Raw genomic sequence first — 19,188 nt, 5'->3', positions numbered from 1 at the left:
CTTTGGCTTCTAACAGACCTATGTTAGAGTCCCAACCCTGAATCTTATTACTTGTATGATCTCAAGCAAGCTATTTAGCTTCTCTAAACCTCAGTTTTCTAATAAGTAAAATGGATAATAAATGTCAATCTCTCACAGTTGTGAGGACTGCAGCAAATAATGTATATTTGGCATAGGACTCAGTGCAAATAAATGTTTAGCAAATACTAGTTATTCATCATCATCCTTATGTGACTCCTGTTTGTGTGTGTGAATTTTCCATGTTAACTAACTTCAAAAAATTTGGGGATATAAATTCGTTTTGAAACATTAATAGACAAAGAGAGAGGAAATGCTAAGGTTAGCAAATCCAAAAATCATTGTCTTTGTCGGCAGTACAAGTCATGGTTGAATCCTGGAGGACTTTGTACAGTGTGCAGCATCCCAGCATGAGATCCAGAGGCTAAAGAGCCCCTAGTCCAAGAGAAGGGGCCTCCTAATCCAGCCCATTCATACACTTCCCCGGAAATCAAGACTAACCAGTGTTAGGATGAGACCTGGGCTTTTATAAACTTGTTCCAAGAAGTAAGATGTTAGACAAGCAAAATTACATGGCTTAGTGAAGCCATTTTTTTCACCGAGATGAGATCTTGCTGTGCAATTTGCTTCCTTACTGAACATACCTATTATAAATTGCTTTTGCTTGTATGGCCTCCTCCTAATTAAAATAAACATTACTCCACATGGCTGGTGACAAAAAGAGACTGAGAATAGTAAGGAGGTGAAGGAAGAGAATGGAGTGCTCCATGCTAACCCTCTTAGTGATTAATTACAGAGTCTAAATGACCATTAAGTCTAATTTTTGGTGTGCCAACAATAAAGCATTCCTTTCATTGCTGACATAGGCTCAAATTATTGTAGTTTCCAAGTTGTCAGGTAGGATTCAAACAAGAGGCCAAAAATGTTCTTTCTGTTCTTCTGAGACTGCTTTAGTGCAACTGCCTACTCTTCTGTAATCACTGACTTCTGACAGCATGCAGAACATTGGTGTAGATGCTTTTGCTGCTATAAACAGCATAAAGTTCCAGCAGTCAGCTCACTGAAATATTGTCATATTGTTTTATATGATGCAAATACATTAATATAATCAGTGTGTGTGTGTGTGTCTGTGTGTGTGTGTGTATGAATTGATCTAGTTTCAATACCTGAGGGAAGGTCCTGTATTTCCAAAGTACCAATAATAAAGTAAACCAGTGTTATCACAATGAAAAAGTAAATACAAGTAAGTGGTAAAAAAAATGACTTGATATGGAGCAAAGGCTCCTAGATGTAGGTCCTGTTTCTTTTTAATTTTTCATTCTTCTACAATTTTTCCTAGTTTTATTGATTTGCCACTAACTGACATAATTATATAATCAGATCCTAGTTCAAAGTTGGAAAAGGCTATTCTAGGTTAAGAAATAAAATGTTATACAAGAAGAAAGCAGAGTCATTTTTGATGGCTTCATGAGTTAAGTGGGATTTTTTTTTTAGTTTGGGATTTTGAGCTAGATCTAGCACAGGACCTGACAAACAATAATGAAAACATCATTTAAAGTGCCAAGACTGCAACTCATGGCAATAATATTAATATTTAATATGTATGGAGCACATGGCATGTGCAGACACTGTTCAATGCTTTAATTACCTTGCCTCATTTAATATTACAAGAACCCATTTTAGAGATGAGGAAATGGATGCTTAGGGAAATGAAACAACAGGCTCAGCCTCCCAACTGATATGTTGAAGAGACAAGGAGTCCAGTACATTTGGGATCTGCGTCCTTATCTGAGCTGCCCCCAGGAGTATTTTATTAGAATAGAGAGCACAGATGCTCCAGGGTGTTGAGGCATCAGAAGTGAGAGAGCAAAGGTTGCAGGTGTGGGTTAATCTTTCACAGAATTTGGGTAAGAATTCTGGAAAAGGTAGGAGGAACAGTTGGAAGAGGTAGCGTGGGATAGGGGTAGTGGTAAGGGAAAAGAGTCAGAGGAGTAGAGGTTGCCTATCTGCAAGAGAGAAGGACAAACAGCAGAGCAAGGCATTAAGGAGAGGATCAGGGTAGAGGAATTTGACAGCACAGGGAAGATGATTGGCTGGAAGCAGAAGAAAGACACGTCTTTCTCTAAGTGTTGGTGTACTCGGTGTACTCAAGAAGGGTTTCAGTCAGTTTGTAAAAAAAGGATGGTAAAAGTTGGGACAGTTCACCTCTAGTTATTTTCACTCTCAATTAAGTAGAGGCAAACTTTTGTACTATTGGAGTGAGGTAGAGTTGGGGGCATGATTTTGAAGGGAGCCATGAGAAGCTTAAATATTCTGAGTCACCAGTGTGTGTCTCATGGTCTGTGGACAGACTTGAGAGCCAGCCTGCCTGGTTCTGAATCCCATTTCAGCTGTGCAAATAGCTACTTGTGGTACCTGAGGCCAGTTGTTTGACCATGTTTCAATTTCCCCGTATGTGAAACATGAATAAAATAGCACTTCCTTCACAGACTTGTGTGGATTAAGTGAGTTAATCCATGTAAAACTCTGAGAACAGTGAGCGCCTGGCACATACTAAACCAAATAGTTACTAGCGTTATCATCCAGGAGCTGTGACATTCGCTGAAAACTAGACCCTCATAAGCAGATTCGTTTCCCCAAGGAGTGGGTGTAGCACAATAACATAATGCCTGAGATGGAGCCTCTGAGTGTATTCCCAAAGAGAGCCTGGGCGAATGCAAGTGTTTGGAATATCTATATGCATTGTTTTTCCCCACATGCATTTCTCCATTACTATCTGTTCCAGTGACTGTGGTTATATAAAAAAGCTCCCCATATTTAGTGGCATAAAATGACCAAACATTCATTATGCTAAAGGATTCTGTGGTTCACACATTTGGAAAAGGTATAGTGGGAAAATTTGTCTCTGTTATCTTTTCCGAAGATATCTGGGGCATTGGCTGGGAGACTTAGAGGTTTGAGGTGAACCAGCTGTTGGGGCTGCAATTCCCACAGGCTCAGAGGCTCATGTGGTTTGGTTCTCAATGCTGCTGGTTGACTGAGGGCCAGGAGTGCAGGTCGGGCTGTGGGCCAGAATGTGTCATGTGACATCGCTGGCTGGTTGGGCCATGGAGAAACAGGTGGCTGGGTTTTGTTCCAGAGAGCTCCCTGAGAGGACCAGGCAGAAGTTCTATCACCATTTGTGCACTAATTTTGGAAGTTATAGAATGTCTTTTTCGCAAGTTCCAACTCCACCCTGAGTCAAGGCTGGACATAGACTCTGAATCTTGATGGAAGGCGTGCTGGCCTCAAATTATAAGAAGGGCATGTGAGTTGGGAGCTACTGTGGCAGCCATTTTGGGCACATGCAATCTGCCATGTCATCCAGCAAAGCATCCCAACTTCTAGGCCTGTTCCTCCTCCAAGCAATGGCTGTTCCTGCCAACCTGCGTAGGCAATTTTTAAAATTACTCAGCCATTCTCCCCAATATGTTAGAAGTTTCTGAGTGTGTTTCTACCCAGAGGATAAAGGATAAACTAGGCGAATTCTCCAAGCACCCCTTGAAACAACATGAATCTTTTTGAATATTGACTAGGGCTTCATGCACCCCTGTTCCTATGGAACAGCTCCCACTTTTCTTTTATTTAGGATGCTAAATGCTACAGGGGAATGCTGGGCTCTTTAACTTCCTCAGACTAATATTATTTCATTACTCTATGCCTCTTGGTTTCTTTTTAACAAAAAATCCCCCAAATGGTACCAATAGTGATGCTTTCTTTAAACTCTCAGTTACAGAATTGGGCACAAGGTGTAGAAGTTGTTTATTAGGTATTAAAAATTAATTTTATTAAATTAACTTCTCTTGGTTAAGTTGAGAGTTACAGATTTTCATAATTTTTTTTGTACCAGCCAAGAGCTGTCTGAATAGATTTTATGGGCATCTAGAATTACATCTTGCTTTTGTGAGACATTATCATTCTGTCCTCAAATGAAGAGTCTCCTTTGTATGTAAGTTCATGAGACATCCACTTAATATTCTTATATTCTTTTGAAGACAATGACGGATGACATCAGTTCCACACTGCTTTTAAAACACAGCTCTGACTTTGATTCCATCCTCTCACTGCTCACTTCTAACTGTCAAATTTGGCTAAGAGAAAAAGAAAGCCCTTAAGAAAAGGCCAGGCTATTAATGTGCTCTTCAAAATGCTAAGAAAAGGCTAAGCTGTTTATAACGTTTTCAAAATGCTTGTCTCTGGGAGATTTGCCAGCACTGGTGTCAAGGTGAAAGACACTCTTGTTCATCAAGGAACCGAGGGCTTTTGTGTTATCTGAGCTCCAAGTACTGGTTCCGCTTTTGTTCAGTGTACAATTTGGGGGGATAATGATACTTGGATATAATTTAAACTAAAATATAATCATGAACCTAATATTGTGTATTTACTGTCAAAGTGGTTGGGAGTGTACTCACTGAGAAAGCCAGCCTGGTTCATTCAGGATAGGTCTGTGTTTCAGAATCGAAGGGACAATTTCCTGAAGTTCAGTCACTTAGTGTAACTTTAAAGCAGAGATGCGAGGCAAGGGTATCATTAACAAATCTGTTCATTGCTTTCTATTTTGCTAAAAATTGAGTTAAATGCTTAGTTTCATTTTCTTCATTCATGCTGCTAAGCAGTCTCGTCTTGATTTAAAAACTGGACCCCCTAATGCTGTGATTATAGGTTCATTTCAGGAAGATGTGGATTTTTGCCTCCTATAGCTGAGTCAATTGGCCAGACTTTGGAAAGTCCCTTGACTAATGTATCTTATGTTTAAATAAATCTACAAAGAAAAGGAGTAGGTGTGGATGTACCCATTTCTGTTGTTTACTTTGGACACTAGTTATTTGAGATTTTTGCTTTTATCTTACCTGTATCTCAGCTTTTATCCTACCTGTATCTCAGAATGCCATCAAGTCCTTTTTTCTCCACCACCTGTGACAGCATGATATGGTGGGGGGAATTCTCAGCACAAGGTGTAGTCCCAGTTTTGCCCTGTGAACAGGTTACTAACCGTTAAAGACCTAAGGTCTTGGAAGGAATGTGTCTCAGTGGATAAAACCATGATTTAGTCCTGGGTTCCACCACTTATTGACTATGTCATCCAGAGCAAGTCACTTTACTCCTCTGTGCCTCATCTGTATTTTAGTGATGGCTACTCCTTGTGTAGGATTGCATCGGAAGCAAAATGCAGCATATTTCATGTGGTGCTAGTGAAATGCCACTGGTAGGAAAGCAATAGCTTATGGCCAACCTTCCTTTTCCTGGCCTTAAAATAATTCAAGATGAGTCATTTCTTCATTGGACCATTAGCACCTCTCCTCATTGGTGGCTTTTGGCTGCCAAGATGTTAATTTTCAAAACAGTAAATGGACATTTAATAGATACGTTCTTAATAATAGTTTTCAATCATTCTTTTTATAAGTACACATTTTTCAATACAGTCATAAGCTCACATGCAGCTTTAAGAAATTATCATGTAATTCAAAGCTATCAATAGAACTCACAAAAAGAATACTGACATTAACAGAGGCAGGATACAGAACAACCTTTTTTATTTTATATAATTTTTACATAATTTTTCATTTTTGCACAATGTATGCATTTTCATTTTGGTTATATTCCCCATGCAATTCCCACCCCCACCCCTTATTTTGAGCCTAATCCCTCCTCTACCTCTCCCTCCCCTGTAGTGTGTCTCTGGTTTATAGTTGTTTGTTGATTTTGATTTTTACTTTATTATAATTAGTCTTTTTCCTGGTCCCTTATTTAGGTTTTCTAAATTCCTGTTATGAGTGAGGCCATTTGGTATTTTTCTTTTTCTTTCTGGCTTTTTTCTCTGAGCATGATCCCTTAAATAACCCAGTCAAAAAATGGGCAGAAGAGCTAAAAAGGAGCTTCTCCAAAGAGGAAATGTAAATGGTCAACAAGCATATGAAAAAATGTTCAGCATCACTCGTAATCAGGGAAATGCAAATCAAAACTACCATGAGATACCATCTTACACCAGTGAGAATGGCACATATTAAAAAAACTAGCAACAACAAATGTTGGTGAGGATGTGGCATAAAAGGAGCTCTCCTGCACTGCTCGTGGGAGTGCAAACTGGTCCAACCACTATGGAGAGCTGTGCAGAGATTCCTCAACCTGCTAAAGATGGAGCTTCCTTATGATCCAGCAATTCTACTCCTAGCTATTTATCCAAAGGACACAGAAACATTAATTCCAAAGGGCACCTGCACCCCTATGTTTATAGCAGCATATTTACAATAGCTAAGCTTTGGCAACCACCAAATGCCCAAAAATATAGGATACAGAACAACTTTAAGGACCCCTTTGGTAGTTTTTTTACTACCATCTCCTTCTCCCTGACCCCTGCTAATTACTAACCTCTTCTCCATTTCTATCATTTCAAGAATGTTACATCCATGAAACTACACAGTTTGATATCTTTTCTTTTCATTCAGCATAATTCCTGGGACAGCCTGTAAATTATGCTTTTGATGAGCCAAAAAATTTTATGAATGTTGAGTTTTATTTTGGCCACAGAATTCTCATCAGACAAGAGTGCAGGGTGCACATTAGCGTGCCGTGCCTGATGAGTGTTCAAGGAGGCTCAGAGCCGCCTTCCTTTTCACCCACTGTCAGCTCTCACTCTTCCTCTTCCTCTTGCTCTTTCTCCTCTCTCTTGCCTCCTCTTCTTTGCTTTCTCTTATTAGTATTTGACAGGCAAAAGCTGATTGTTCACGTTACAAATACTAAAAGGAATTCAATGAAACAACTTATGTGAAATTGCTTTGTAAATGGCGAACTCTGTTAGACTTCCTATCAGAAATCGTGGTCAGCGTGGGCCACTTTCTAAGAGGGATTTGCAGCTGCTTGCAGTGGACGCGGATGTGAAGGGAGAAGTCAGCATGAGCAGTGTTTCTGTCCACATTCTGCTCGTGGGGTCTGCCCTCCAGTCTGCGCTTGCAGTGGGAGCTGCTAACTAACAAAGCCGGCTCTGCTTTGATTCCAGGCAACAGTCTCGTGAACAAACGCAAACTTCAGTTCATGTTCTTTATAAAGCCTTTGCTCTGAAAATGAGCTTCCTGTTTCTAGTTGACAGGCATTCAACCCCACAAGCTCCTTCATAAAAAAGCATCAAGAAAGGCTGAGCATTGTTCAAACTCTGGCCTTTTCATTTCTGTATCCCAGGTCAAAAGCCCATAGGCAGACATGACCCAGCCCTTCAGGAGGGAACCCAGCTTTGGCAAACGTAGTTACAGCAGTTATTCCTATAACTTTGCTGCCGAGGTTCAAAGCCCTAACCTTTAAGTGTAGTTAAACCCTTACTCTGATGGTATTTCCCCCAATTTAGAAATACGAGGAGGGGATAAGCTTGCCAGAGCTTGTGAGTGAGTCAGGCTAGGCTAGGCTGTGCTGTCTTAACAAATAAACAGTGGATCTCAGTGTCTATAAAGGTTTACATCTTTCTCAAGCATAGTTCAGTGATGGGTGGGCAACTCTCCCTCATCTTGTAACAGTGCTGTCTGGACGACGTGGCCTCCAAGGTAACTACCACCTCCAAGATCACAGGCCTCTCAGAGGGATAGAGAGGGCTGGGGGCTTGCATAGGATGTTTTTAAGCTTTAAGCATTTTGCCCAAGATGGTCTCAATGTATATGTGTTAATTTGGAAGAGTAGTTAATATACTTTCCTTTTCTTTTCAAAAGTGTCTGACTTTAGTGCCTCCCCTGGTGGTGCAGTGGTTGAGCGCTGGGCTGCGAGGCTGCCCGCAAGCCTCTGCAGTGCCGGTTCCATCCCTGGCTGCCAGCGAGGTTCTCACACACACACACACACACAAAGTGTCTGACTTTAGGCAATAAATTAGGGTGACAGCTTGGAATGGGAATGGTTATGGTATTTTGTCCTTGTATCCTATTGGTCTCAACCTAATGTACAAGAATATAGAGAATTATAGAAGAACAAGTTTATATTTTAGTGAACACCAATACCTTCTGGCATAATAGGCAGAAATGCCATGAATTTTTTAACAGAAATGATTCAATAACTTAATGACTAAAACTCAGTTGAGCAGTTATGATATAAATGTAGTGGTCTTATTAACTAAGCCATCTTATTTAATCACCCACTGTGATAGACAGTTTCATGGCCCCCCAGCGATCTTACATGACTTTGCAGATGTGATGAAGTTAAGGATATCAGCGTTGAGATTATCCTGGATAATCCAGGTGGGCCATGAATGCAGTCACAAGTGTCCTCATAGGAGAATGTTGGAGGGAGGCCTAACAACAGAAAAGGGGAAGACAGTGTAATGATGGGAGTGAAATTCTTTGAAGGAGAAAAAAAAAAGGTGCAAGACAAGGAATGCAGGAGGCCTCTAGAAGCTAAAAAAAGGCAGTGACAATTCTCCCCTTCGACCCTCTGGAAGGAACCAGCCCTTCAGACACCTTGATTTAGTATAATGAAAATGACTTCAGGTTTCTTATCTCTGGGACTGTAAGAGAATATATTTCTGCTATTGTAAGCCACTAAGTTTGCAGTAAATTTGTTTACAGCAGTAAGAAATTAATACATACATGCATTCTGAATTGACATGTTTGACCTTAGGTTTCTGTTTCTAGTTCAGGCAGGTACTATTACTATCCTTATTTTTCTTTTTTTTTAAGATTTTTATTTATGCATACAAGAGCTGGGGTACAGGTCAGAGGTGTGGAGAGGTAAGAGGGTTCACCAGAGACAGAGTGGGGAGCAGAACAGATGGATTGACTGAAACACACTGCTGAGGGGAACAGTGGGCAAGATATGAGAGATCTGCTGTGCCATGTGGGTCAGCTCCCTGGCCGGGGATTGAACTCATCCTGCAGTGGCTGCGGATATCTTCATAGTGCTGACACTTAACCCCTTGAGCCACTAGGGAGACCCCTCCTTATTTTTCATGAGAGAAATTGAAGCCTGAAAACTTAAAAGGATTTGCCCAAGGTTCCATAATTAGTTAATCAGAGCCAGGATTCATACCCAGGTAGCCCGGCCCTTAGGACACACTCCTAACTGCTCTCTGCCTGCCTCTCCCCTACTGCCCAGCTCATTGCAGCCACCCCACCCTCTCTCACCTGACTTCCTTCTCCTGCCCCTCCCATGGGCTCAGCACACTGGACACCAACATTTTCACACTTTCAATTTTGGGAATGTTATGGAAGGTTCTATGACTTCCATAGGGAGTTTCTCAAATAAAACTAGATTCCAGGGGAAATTATTGAGTTCTTCATATCTAAGTTTACAACAAAGAATTATTTGAAGGGAGATATTATTTCTGAATCTTCTTCCTACTCCTTAGTTTCTAACTCTCTCCCTCATACTCTAGAATGGGCATGTTCCTAAGGGTAATCAAATAAAACAATTAATAGAAATGATACTGAGAAAGTATTAAGCTTGTTTTACCATGACCCAGGAAAGAATCATGAGGAAATTTGGTATAAGAATTCTTGGTTATTACTATCAGTCTCCCCTTATCATGCATTAGTTATACACCAATATGCAGTTTGCATAACATCTGTATAGTTAACCACTGAATTAAATATGTATCCCTGTCCTGTCCCTGCACTGAGTCACACAGATCTCCCCTTAAGGAGTGAAGAATTCATTTTATCAGTTCTGGAAATGTGCTGATTAACACAGCTCTTGACCCTCTTCCAGGAATTGCTCTTGATTAAAGTCCTCTTTGTCAGGGAAGTATACTTCCAATTGCTGGTTTACATGGGGGTGCAGAGATCTGACCTCTCCATGTGATTTGGGACAGATCCAATGGGCCATTCCAGCTTCAGATCTTCCCATGTTGTGACTGAATCACAGCCCATCTTCTCTTTCTACCTAATCCAGTTTTCTTCCCTGTCCCCATGGGTGTGGATCCCAAGAGCATCCCTCACTAGATTTCTGAAAACTAAGTTCATCTCACTGCCTGCTTCCCAGGAAGTTGAACTGCAGTGATAAGTTAAAAAATAAAAAATGAAGACCCCTGACTAGTGATGAATACCAAAGGGTGCTCAATGAATCTTTCTTTATTGGAAATAGAAGAGTTTTAAAGAGAACTTGGAACATACTTTCTGGTTTAATGTTTATTTGCTAATGTGGAAGTCAGGGGAAAACATCATACATATGTTCACCCACTCAAGATTAAAAATACATTCTACAATATGACCCATAGTTCAATCGCATTTTCTTTTGACCTCCATTTTAACAGTTAATTTACAAGCGAAATAAACTCTTTGCAGCAAGACTCCAGCCCGTATCCAATCCTCAATAAGTGCAGGCTTCCTTTCTCAGAGAAATTATTTTTTCAGAGCATAAAAACAAGGACTTGGCAAAGCTTTAAAACCATTTTCTGAAAATGAAGCCAATGATGTAAAGTGAAATGTAATCATGTATAAGTACTATATCAGGATTTCTACTTTCACAGCTCCCAAGAGAATAAGGAGCAGACATTCAGTTTTACAGTACATTGAATATACAGCCATTTCTGTTAAATCCAAGAAAACTTTTTCCTTTAACTCTATCCCCGAACCTTTGCTTATAAACACTGAACCATCGGCTAAGAATGCTCATCTAATCTTCATTCTACTCACTTCGTTGCAGGCTGGATAACTCATGCTTCCTGTTCTTATTAGAGCTTTTGATATCTTAAAGGGTATTTGCCCTGTTTGAGACCCTTTATTAGTTCTCTGTATGGTGAAAAATACTTTCCTGGAGAGAGCGAGCAGCTGTTCTTTCTGCACAATAGGGTGTCAGATTTCAAAGACTCTTTTCTCTAGGCCTTAGAGTCCTGAGTAGTCAGAATAAGTCAGGATATGTACAGCTGAAACTTTCACTATTTTAAGGGGCTCTTGTAGTCTTAAAGGATTGTTTTCTCAAATAGAACCCTGCAAGAGGCATACGTCCATAATGCAGATATCACTGCCAGTCGTAACACTTCTCATCAACAGTGCCTTGGCCAGGCCGAGGTGGGGTAGGAAGGGCAATGTGTGCACATAGATTCCAAGGTGATGGTGGAGGACAGACAATACTACAGGCCCCAAAGGGATGTACTACTAGCCACTGCCCTAATTTATATAATATCAGACATGATGTTTTGTGGTTTTTCCGGACACCAAAAGTTTCTACGATTCTCTGACCCCATCAATTCAACTCAATTCTGACACTATTGCCAGAGTTAGCATGGACTCCACAAACCAAGGGTTCAATCTTGCAAGACTGCCCCCAAGGTCAGATGCCAACTGCAAATGAGGTTTCCAGGCTACTGACATTTCTGCCCAGCAGACATGTTGGGAGTTTCCTTGATGCCAGCATAAGTTCAATAACGCATTAGAATGACTCAAAGAACTGAAGAAAGTCATTAACTTAAAATTATCAGTTTAGTAGTAAGGAAATATGGCAGAACAGCTCACATTGCAGAGAGTTACAGAGTAAGATATGGACATCCAGCCCTCTCTGGGTGTGCCACCTTCTCAGCACATTCATGTGCTTACCAACCAAGAAACTCCTCCCAAGCCCACCTTTCTAGTGTTTTCATTATGAAGGCACAGTTGATTATAACATTGCTGTCATGACAGAAGTCATTTCCAGCCTCTCTTCTCTCCCCAGGGCTTGGGGCAAAGGGTGAACTTTTTGACCCTCTAATCACAGGGTTGCTTTTCCTGGCAAGGAGTCCCATCCTAAACCTACCTAGGCACTGTGCAGGCCCATGAGTCAATCTATTAGCATACAAAAGAAAGCAATTTCCAAGGGTTTTAGGAGCTCTATGCTAGTGACCTGGACAAAACCCAAATATTTATTTTTCATTATGCCACAGCTGTAAACTATGAATATAATGTAAGTTGTTTTTTCAAACATACATCCCAGTGAATGTAGTCTCAATATAATGCCCTCCTGTAGATGCTCTTCGTGTATATCAATAAAAGGGACTTGTTCAAAGCATTTTTGATATCTACTTCAATGTGAGAAAGGAGAGAGGGCCCCTTATGTGACTGAAACATTTTTTGACTGAGTTGAAGCATTTGATTTCCTGTATAGAAGGGGCAACATATCTTAGAATTATCCTTTATCTAAAGGATCATCTAAAGGAGAATTTTGCTAGAGCTCTCAAGGAAAAAACAACCATGTCCAGGCCTGTGGTTGTAGTGATGATGATGGGGATGGTCATGTAAGAAGACTCTACCCTATTCTAAGAGTAACATTTGATCCAGTTCCCAGCACAGCTGCTGTCTCTCCTCTATCCTGACTTTCACTTTTAATTTTCTTGTTCTCTGACAATTGTCTTTATAACAATGTTTTTCTTTAAAATTTAATTTAACAAAACTGCTATCTTACCAAGATGACCCGTTGATCTCATATTATGTAAAACAAAACAAAACAAAACAAAAAAAACAGACAAAAGTTAGAGTGGTGAAAAGATGATCTTGTTCTCAGCAAAGTGTGAAATCGTCTGTGGTCTGGTGGAGTGGTGTTCAAGCTCTTCTAAGCTCCCTAAGAGTTGAGAAGGGAAGGATCATATCAATTACTGTTGGTATTGGGATTCTCTTAATCATATTAAATACATTGAAACCAAAAATAACTGGTTCTGTCTCATCTGGAACTTTTATTAGATGGGCCATCAGTCATTCATGATACAAATTGTTAAGTAAGCTATTATCATGTTTTCCTTTTGATTTGGAATGGATGTTTTTCCCCACTCTGAAAAAAATGCAATAAATCATTGATTTCAAAGACTCAACTGATATATATTAAGAAGAGTTAGAAAACATGGTCAAAAATGTTTACGTGAGAATGCTGTGGGAAAACAGTATGGGCGTTCCTACCTAAAGTTATTAAAAATATTTTTCCATGGCTGTTACTCTCTGTGTTTTAAAGCTCTTGAAAGGAAGAAAGTCAAATCCATCCATATCACAAGGCTTTCAGTGTCCCACTTATCAAGTGCAAGAGAAGGCAAACCTAATTGATTACTGGTAATTTGGCTTTCCTCCTTTTTTACTTGGTCATTAACACTTGAAAAGGTAACTGACACTGTGTTGAGAAGCAAGAAGAGGTTTCAGAGTAGGTGCTCAATAAAAACTCATTAGATGAGAAAAATCATAGATACTATGACACTGTAAGATTTTTCTTTCTATCAAGGACAATTATTGGAACAAAAGAACAGAAGTAATAAAATCTTTCATTATGACAGAATCTAGTTTCCATGCAGAAGCTCATATAAAATACAGCATTGGCAAATAACTTTTAACTCTCAGTGGTTTTCAAAACTCCTCAAAACAAGTTCAAGTCCGGGCAAGATATTAATGAAGCTCTTCAGTATTCCCCAAGTTGATTAACTTCCTTTACCTTCCTCCTACTATCTCAGACTTTTATCTTCTCTACACAGGCAAAAGCATCACCATGTCTTTAATATTGCTCAACAAATCATAAACAACTTCAACTGATTTGCAGTTTGCCACCTGCCAAGTTGTTTTCTTCCTTTCTCTCTACAAAGCCTTTCCTAATGAAGGAAAAGAAAGCAGAATTCCCTAGTATCTTACCCTGGACAATTTGGACTCAAAACTATTTATGAAAAAAAAGAAAAAATTAAAGACTACTGTTTGATTTCATTTTTTGCCATTGCCAATCTTGTTTCCACTGAATAATAAAGAGAGAAATTCAATAAATTTTCCTGAAGCTTAACTTTACTTGAGAAATTTCCTACAGCAGGCCTAGAACCTCCCTTATCTTTCCAAAAGCTGAAGCTGGAAATGTGTCCGCTAAGCCCTTGGGAGGGGCAAGAGAAGGAAGTCAGTTGGGAGAGGGTGGGGCAGCTGCACTGAGCAGAGGCACTGCATGGTTGACTGACAGCTGGGCAGTAGGGGAGAGGCAGGCAGAGAACTGTTAGGAGTGTGTCCTGAGGGCCAGGCTGCCTGGGTATGAATCCTTTGCTCTGATTAACTAACTATGGAACCTTGGGCAAGTCCCTTCAAGGGTCCACACATCAGGGGTGTGTTCTTATTGTAAAAATTTGTGTGGTCTCACTGCCCAGGTAAATAATGATTGAATAGATAAGGTCAAGAAACATGTCTAAAGAAATACTTTTACCTTTTAACACTATCATTTCATTTGAAATCTTGTAAATTTTATTTTATTTTTTAAATCTTGAATTCTCTGAGAAGAAACTTTAACTCTCACTTCCTCAGGCATATTCAGAAACTTTTAACACTTATAGCTCTGATATAGTGCATGAAATAAAGTAAGCATTTTCATCTAATTCGACATTCTTTTCTAAATTGGACTTAAGATTTTGATGATAGTGGCTTTTTTATTTTTTGGTTCAATAAAAATTTTATCTCATAAACGGCCTGGAACATGTTTAAATGGTTCCTTTCTATTTATAATTTAAATAGAAGTTTCAGGAATAATAAAACTCAGTAGGACATCTGTGAATCAACATTACTTTGAAAATTTTGCTTATTTCAATTTGTCCAAAGAACATAATCGGTAACATAAATATTAAGAAATAATAAAATAGAAAGAATAAAATTATATTTGTAAGTGATATAATTGTAAAACCAAAACCCAGTAGTTACTTGAAATGCTTAGAATTAATAGAATCTGATAAAACACCTGATACAAGAATTAGTAATTTGAAATTCCATCACAATAATAAAACTATAAAATGCCTAGAAATAAATTTTAAAAAGTAACACAAGACGTAGGTAAGGAAATGTGTAGCTTTAGTAGTAGACAATTTTATAATGCCACTCATTAAATGAACTTCTTTTACCCTGAATTGAAAAGTAAATTAATCATATGTTAAAAGACACTTTTTTTCATTTCTCATAATCATTACATGGGGAATTCTTAGCCAGTAAAGTAAAGGAAGGAAAATAAAAAGATATAAGTGCAGGAAAGAAAGGAATCAAATTCTCATTCACACATACAGAAAATCCAAAATAGCATTGAGATAAATTCTAACAATGAGTAAGTGGATGTAACTAAGTTACTCTATATAATACCAATGTACCAATATATACTTTTTCTATGTAGCAGAGCACATAGTTAAAAATGAAAATGTAAATGATATCCCTTACAGTAGCTGAAAAATATACATAAAAATGCAAAGGACCTAGAACAGCCAAGATCATCTTAAAAAAGAAGCTGATACACATGTCTAGTTCTCCAGGCGAACAAAAGCTACAATAATACGGTGGAATTGGAACAAGCACAGCTATAGACCAATGGAAAGGAATGGAGTCCAGGAAGAGATTTGCATGGATCCAGTCCCATGCTTTATGGCAGAGGTGACTCTGCAGGGAGGAAGAATCAATCTTTTTAACAAATGAATCTAGGGCAAATGGATAGCTGTATAGAAAAATATGCATTTCAATTTCTACCTGACAATATATACAAAATCAATTCCAAATTGATTGTAGAACTCAGTGTGAAAGATAGGCAATAAGGTTTCTAGAGGAAACCATAGGAATCTGTATTCATGATGTTGGTAATGGCAGAACTTTCATAATAAGACCTAAGAACAAATACCGATCATAAAGTAAAAGACAAATAAATTGGAATATATTTTAAGATACAACTAAGATAGTGAAATGTCAAGCTAGAGTGGCAGAAAATATTTACATATACTCAAAAAAGGACTAGTTTCTAGATTATATTAAGAATTCCTGTATATATTAGTGTGAAAAAATAATGACCATTTATTAATTGACTCATTATTGATTGGACCAAAGACCTATGCTTAAACAAGGAGACATAAGCATATTTTCAATATTATTATTATTATTATTTTTCAGGGACATAACATAAAAAATTGAAGAAACATTGATTTATACCATTAGATAAGGTATTGGGTGTATATCATTTTAAATCAACATCTTTATGTACTACACTATGTTCATCATTAAAAGAGGGATATGACATTTAAAACATGAAGAGATATCAAAAAATTCAACAGAATGGAAAATTAAGAAGTAAAATGATTGAAGTTTGTGAAATGTAGAATAACTGAATTGGGTGTAATTGGCCAATCATTTTAGAAAGCTGTTTGGTAGAAACAGCTTAAAGATTAACATGTGTATTACCAAAGATCTAGCAAATTCAACTTTTACGTATAAACCTAACATAAATAATGTACATATGGGTACCAAAAGGCTTCTTTATTCATAACAGCAAAATAATTGAAACAAAGTTTACAAATAAAAATTTGAAATACCCTAACTGCCCTAGCATCTGGAAAATGAATAGTGATGCAATCATAGAGTGGAAACTACACATCAATGAAAATGAACTGTCATCATACTCAACAGCATGGGGGAAGATGAGGAATTTAATGTTGAACAAAACAGCCAGACACAGAAGGGTACATATTTTATGATTCTACTTACATGCAATTAAAACACACACACACACCAACTTAGACTAAACTCTTAGTGTAGAAGTTAGAGTGGTGGTTTCTTTGTTGGAAGGAGGGAGCACCAGAGGGACTTCTTTGGTAAATTTCATGTTCTATCTTTTGATGTGGGTGTGGCTGTGAAAATATTTTCATTTTGCAAAAGATAATTATCAAGTTATATATTTATGATTTCTCCTTTTTCCATCTGTATGTTATACTTCCAAATTGTTTAAGGAATGGTGTTCATCAATAGGAAACTAGACTACTGTGTGATAACATGATAGCAATAGTTGGAATTTGAAGCTGCTTGGAGGTTTTGAAATGCAGGTGTGGCTAGAAAGGGAGGAATAATACAAGGGTGGGTTCTGACATTTTAGGGTGATTTGTCTTATCTTGAGGAAGAACAAGATTTAATTACTCCTGGAAGACAATTGTTTTTATTTTATCATCCTATTCCAAAACTTTCACTTGTGGTCTCCATAAATAAACTCAGCAATTAATCTTCATCCTTTGACAAATGGTCATTTGCTTCTGCAGGTTCATTGTCAAGGATCAGAAGCCAATGTCTTCTGCTTGTCACTAGTATATAAATCACGTCATGAAAATCCTTCTAATGTTATGTAAAACTAGCCTGGTCACTTTGTTTCCTATCTTTAATATGAGAAGAATTTTTGAATAAAAGAGATAACAAGAAATGTTAAAAAAGTGAAAATGTAAATACTCTTTGACTAAACCAACCACCTTGGAGAACCAGTAGTATGGAAATAAAAACACCTATACCCAAGGTGCTATATCTATACATCTATATCTTGTTATCTCTCTATATAGAGAGATAGATCTATCTCTATATCGATATAGATATGTATCTAGAGAGAGAGAGAAGTATATACAAAAGCTAGGTACAACCTCTATAGAGAATGATCGAATAAATCAGGAAAATCTCATGCATTGTTATGTAGCTATTAAAAATAATGTGTTCAATGGTGGTAATAATATGTAGCTTTTATTGAGCTCTCATTGTGTGCTAGCTGTGTTTTTCCTGTTTTATGTGTATAAATTCATTCCATCCTTGTTACAACAATTTGATTTAGAAACTATTATTATTTCCATTTTATAGATGAGAAAATTAAAGTTCATACAGATCAGATATTTTCCCCAACCTCACATAGCTGGTATGTGGTCAGGTCTAAATTTGAATGAGACAGTCTTACTGCAGAATGCAAGCTCGTAACCTCCCCGTGGTTATTCTGCTTCCCTGAATTGATTGGGGATGGGTTCCTCTTACATATTAGAAATTGAAAAAGGAAATAATGGAAACCTAGTTATTCTTTTTTCAAAAAGGAAAGAAAAGAACAAACCCACATGAATATACATTTGCATAAAGATTTTTAAAGTTTTAGAAGGATTCAGAAACTGGTAATACTGATTACTCCAGGATTGAGCAAGAAATCACAGTATAGTTTGTTTTTATTTCCACCTCTTCGATATTTGAAGTTATAGAAAGTGCTGGAATAATTTTGTCATTTTTTAATCCAATAAAAAGAAGAAAAATACAAAACAGTCTCCATCTTTAGGTTCAGTGTGCTTTCTTCAGAATAAAAGTTTAATTTAACAAGCAGACAAATTAAGACATCTAATTTTTTTTTTGACCAGGATTTGGGTCTGTTCAATGGGGTCATTCTCCATGTTGCCTGCCCATTCATTTTTATAAAGGCCTGAATCTGCAGGAAGTGGGTCCCCAGTCAATATATGTTTTCTTCTTGTCTTTCTGATGCTTCTCCAGATCAGATAATGGAGCGATAGTCACACAGCAGTGTATAGTTTTGATTTTTCTTTTTTTTTTTTTTGACTACACCATTCTCAGTGTGGCAACCTGCTCTTTCAGAGAGTGAGCTTCAAACATAATTTGCTTCGTTGCAACAGCATTTAAACTCTAGAGCAGGAGGGAGACTTGTCAACCAGGTGACCTGTTATGGACAAAGGCATCTCCGTAGGAATAGGGCTAAGAGCCCTACATTTAAAATCACATGTAATCATCCCACACATACAAATAATCCACATCTGCAGGAATATCTTCTCCTTAATAGAATAGTCTATGACTCTTAATAGGATATAAAATGACATATGTGATGTTTCGGTAGTATCCAAATGTGAAACTTTGTGTCTTACCTTAGGTAAGAGTTTAATAGCTTCCATTGTCTTATAGTATTTGTGCTGACAGATCTTTATGTCTATCAATGGTGCATTTCATGAATACTTTTGTGCTTTTTCTCAGGTCCCATTTGATATCTCGCTGCCATCAATACTCAATCTTGAGAGACTTTTTGATCTTGCTAATGGTTGTATCATATCAGAAGGAAGCCTTTTCAACTGGATAGTGTCGATTATTCCCTGAACATCCTTTGCATATTAACCCTACATGGTATCTCATTGTTGTTGTTTTTCTTGGTTGATAGTAAGTTTTGGGAAGTGTCCTTTTATAACAAACAAAATAAAATTGTTTTCTTACTCAAGACAAATTTCTTTAAAAATGACCATTTTAATTAATGTTTTAAATTATTATTAGAATGAAATGAAAATGCAATTGCATATTAAAATTATCTTACAGGGCTATTCATAGAAAATGTGCTTGTGCCCTATGACATTATTTTTCCATTTACATAGTTGTTTGGGTTGTCTTTAAATGTGTCTCTATGGGAAGACTGGATTAAGTGAGTGTTTCTCAACAG

The 19,188-nt window shown here is 37.8% G+C and overlaps 1 protein-coding gene across 4 annotated transcripts in view; it reads left to right on the top strand.

Moving 5' to 3' along the window:
- The window catches only part of CFAP54 (cilia and flagella associated protein 54), a 226,279-nt gene that overhangs the window by 191,417 nt on the left and 15,674 nt on the right, over positions 1 to 19,188 (top strand). For 2 of the 4 annotated variants that reach the window (XM_054696112.1, XM_054696111.1), the window contains exon 68: positions 18,735 to 18,988. The exons of 1 other annotated variant lie outside the window; for it this stretch is intronic. In XM_054696112.1, the coding sequence (XP_054552087.1) occupies positions 18,735 to 18,854 (120 nt within the window). In that variant the 3' untranslated portion in view covers positions 18,855 to 18,988. Of the gene's footprint in view, positions 1 to 13,450; positions 13,709 to 18,734; positions 18,989 to 19,188 lie in introns of those variants that run through there. One more of the 4 variants, XM_054696114.1, reaches the window with a different exon arrangement.

Source organism: Talpa occidentalis, unplaced genomic scaffold (genome assembly GCF_014898055.3).
Source record: "Talpa occidentalis isolate TD23 unplaced genomic scaffold, MPIMG_talOcc4v2.1 talOcc4.16, whole genome shotgun sequence".
NCBI classification, from domain to species: domain Eukaryota; kingdom Metazoa; phylum Chordata; class Mammalia; order Eulipotyphla; family Talpidae; genus Talpa; species Talpa occidentalis.
This window is presented reverse-complemented; position numbering and strand designations above follow the sequence as displayed.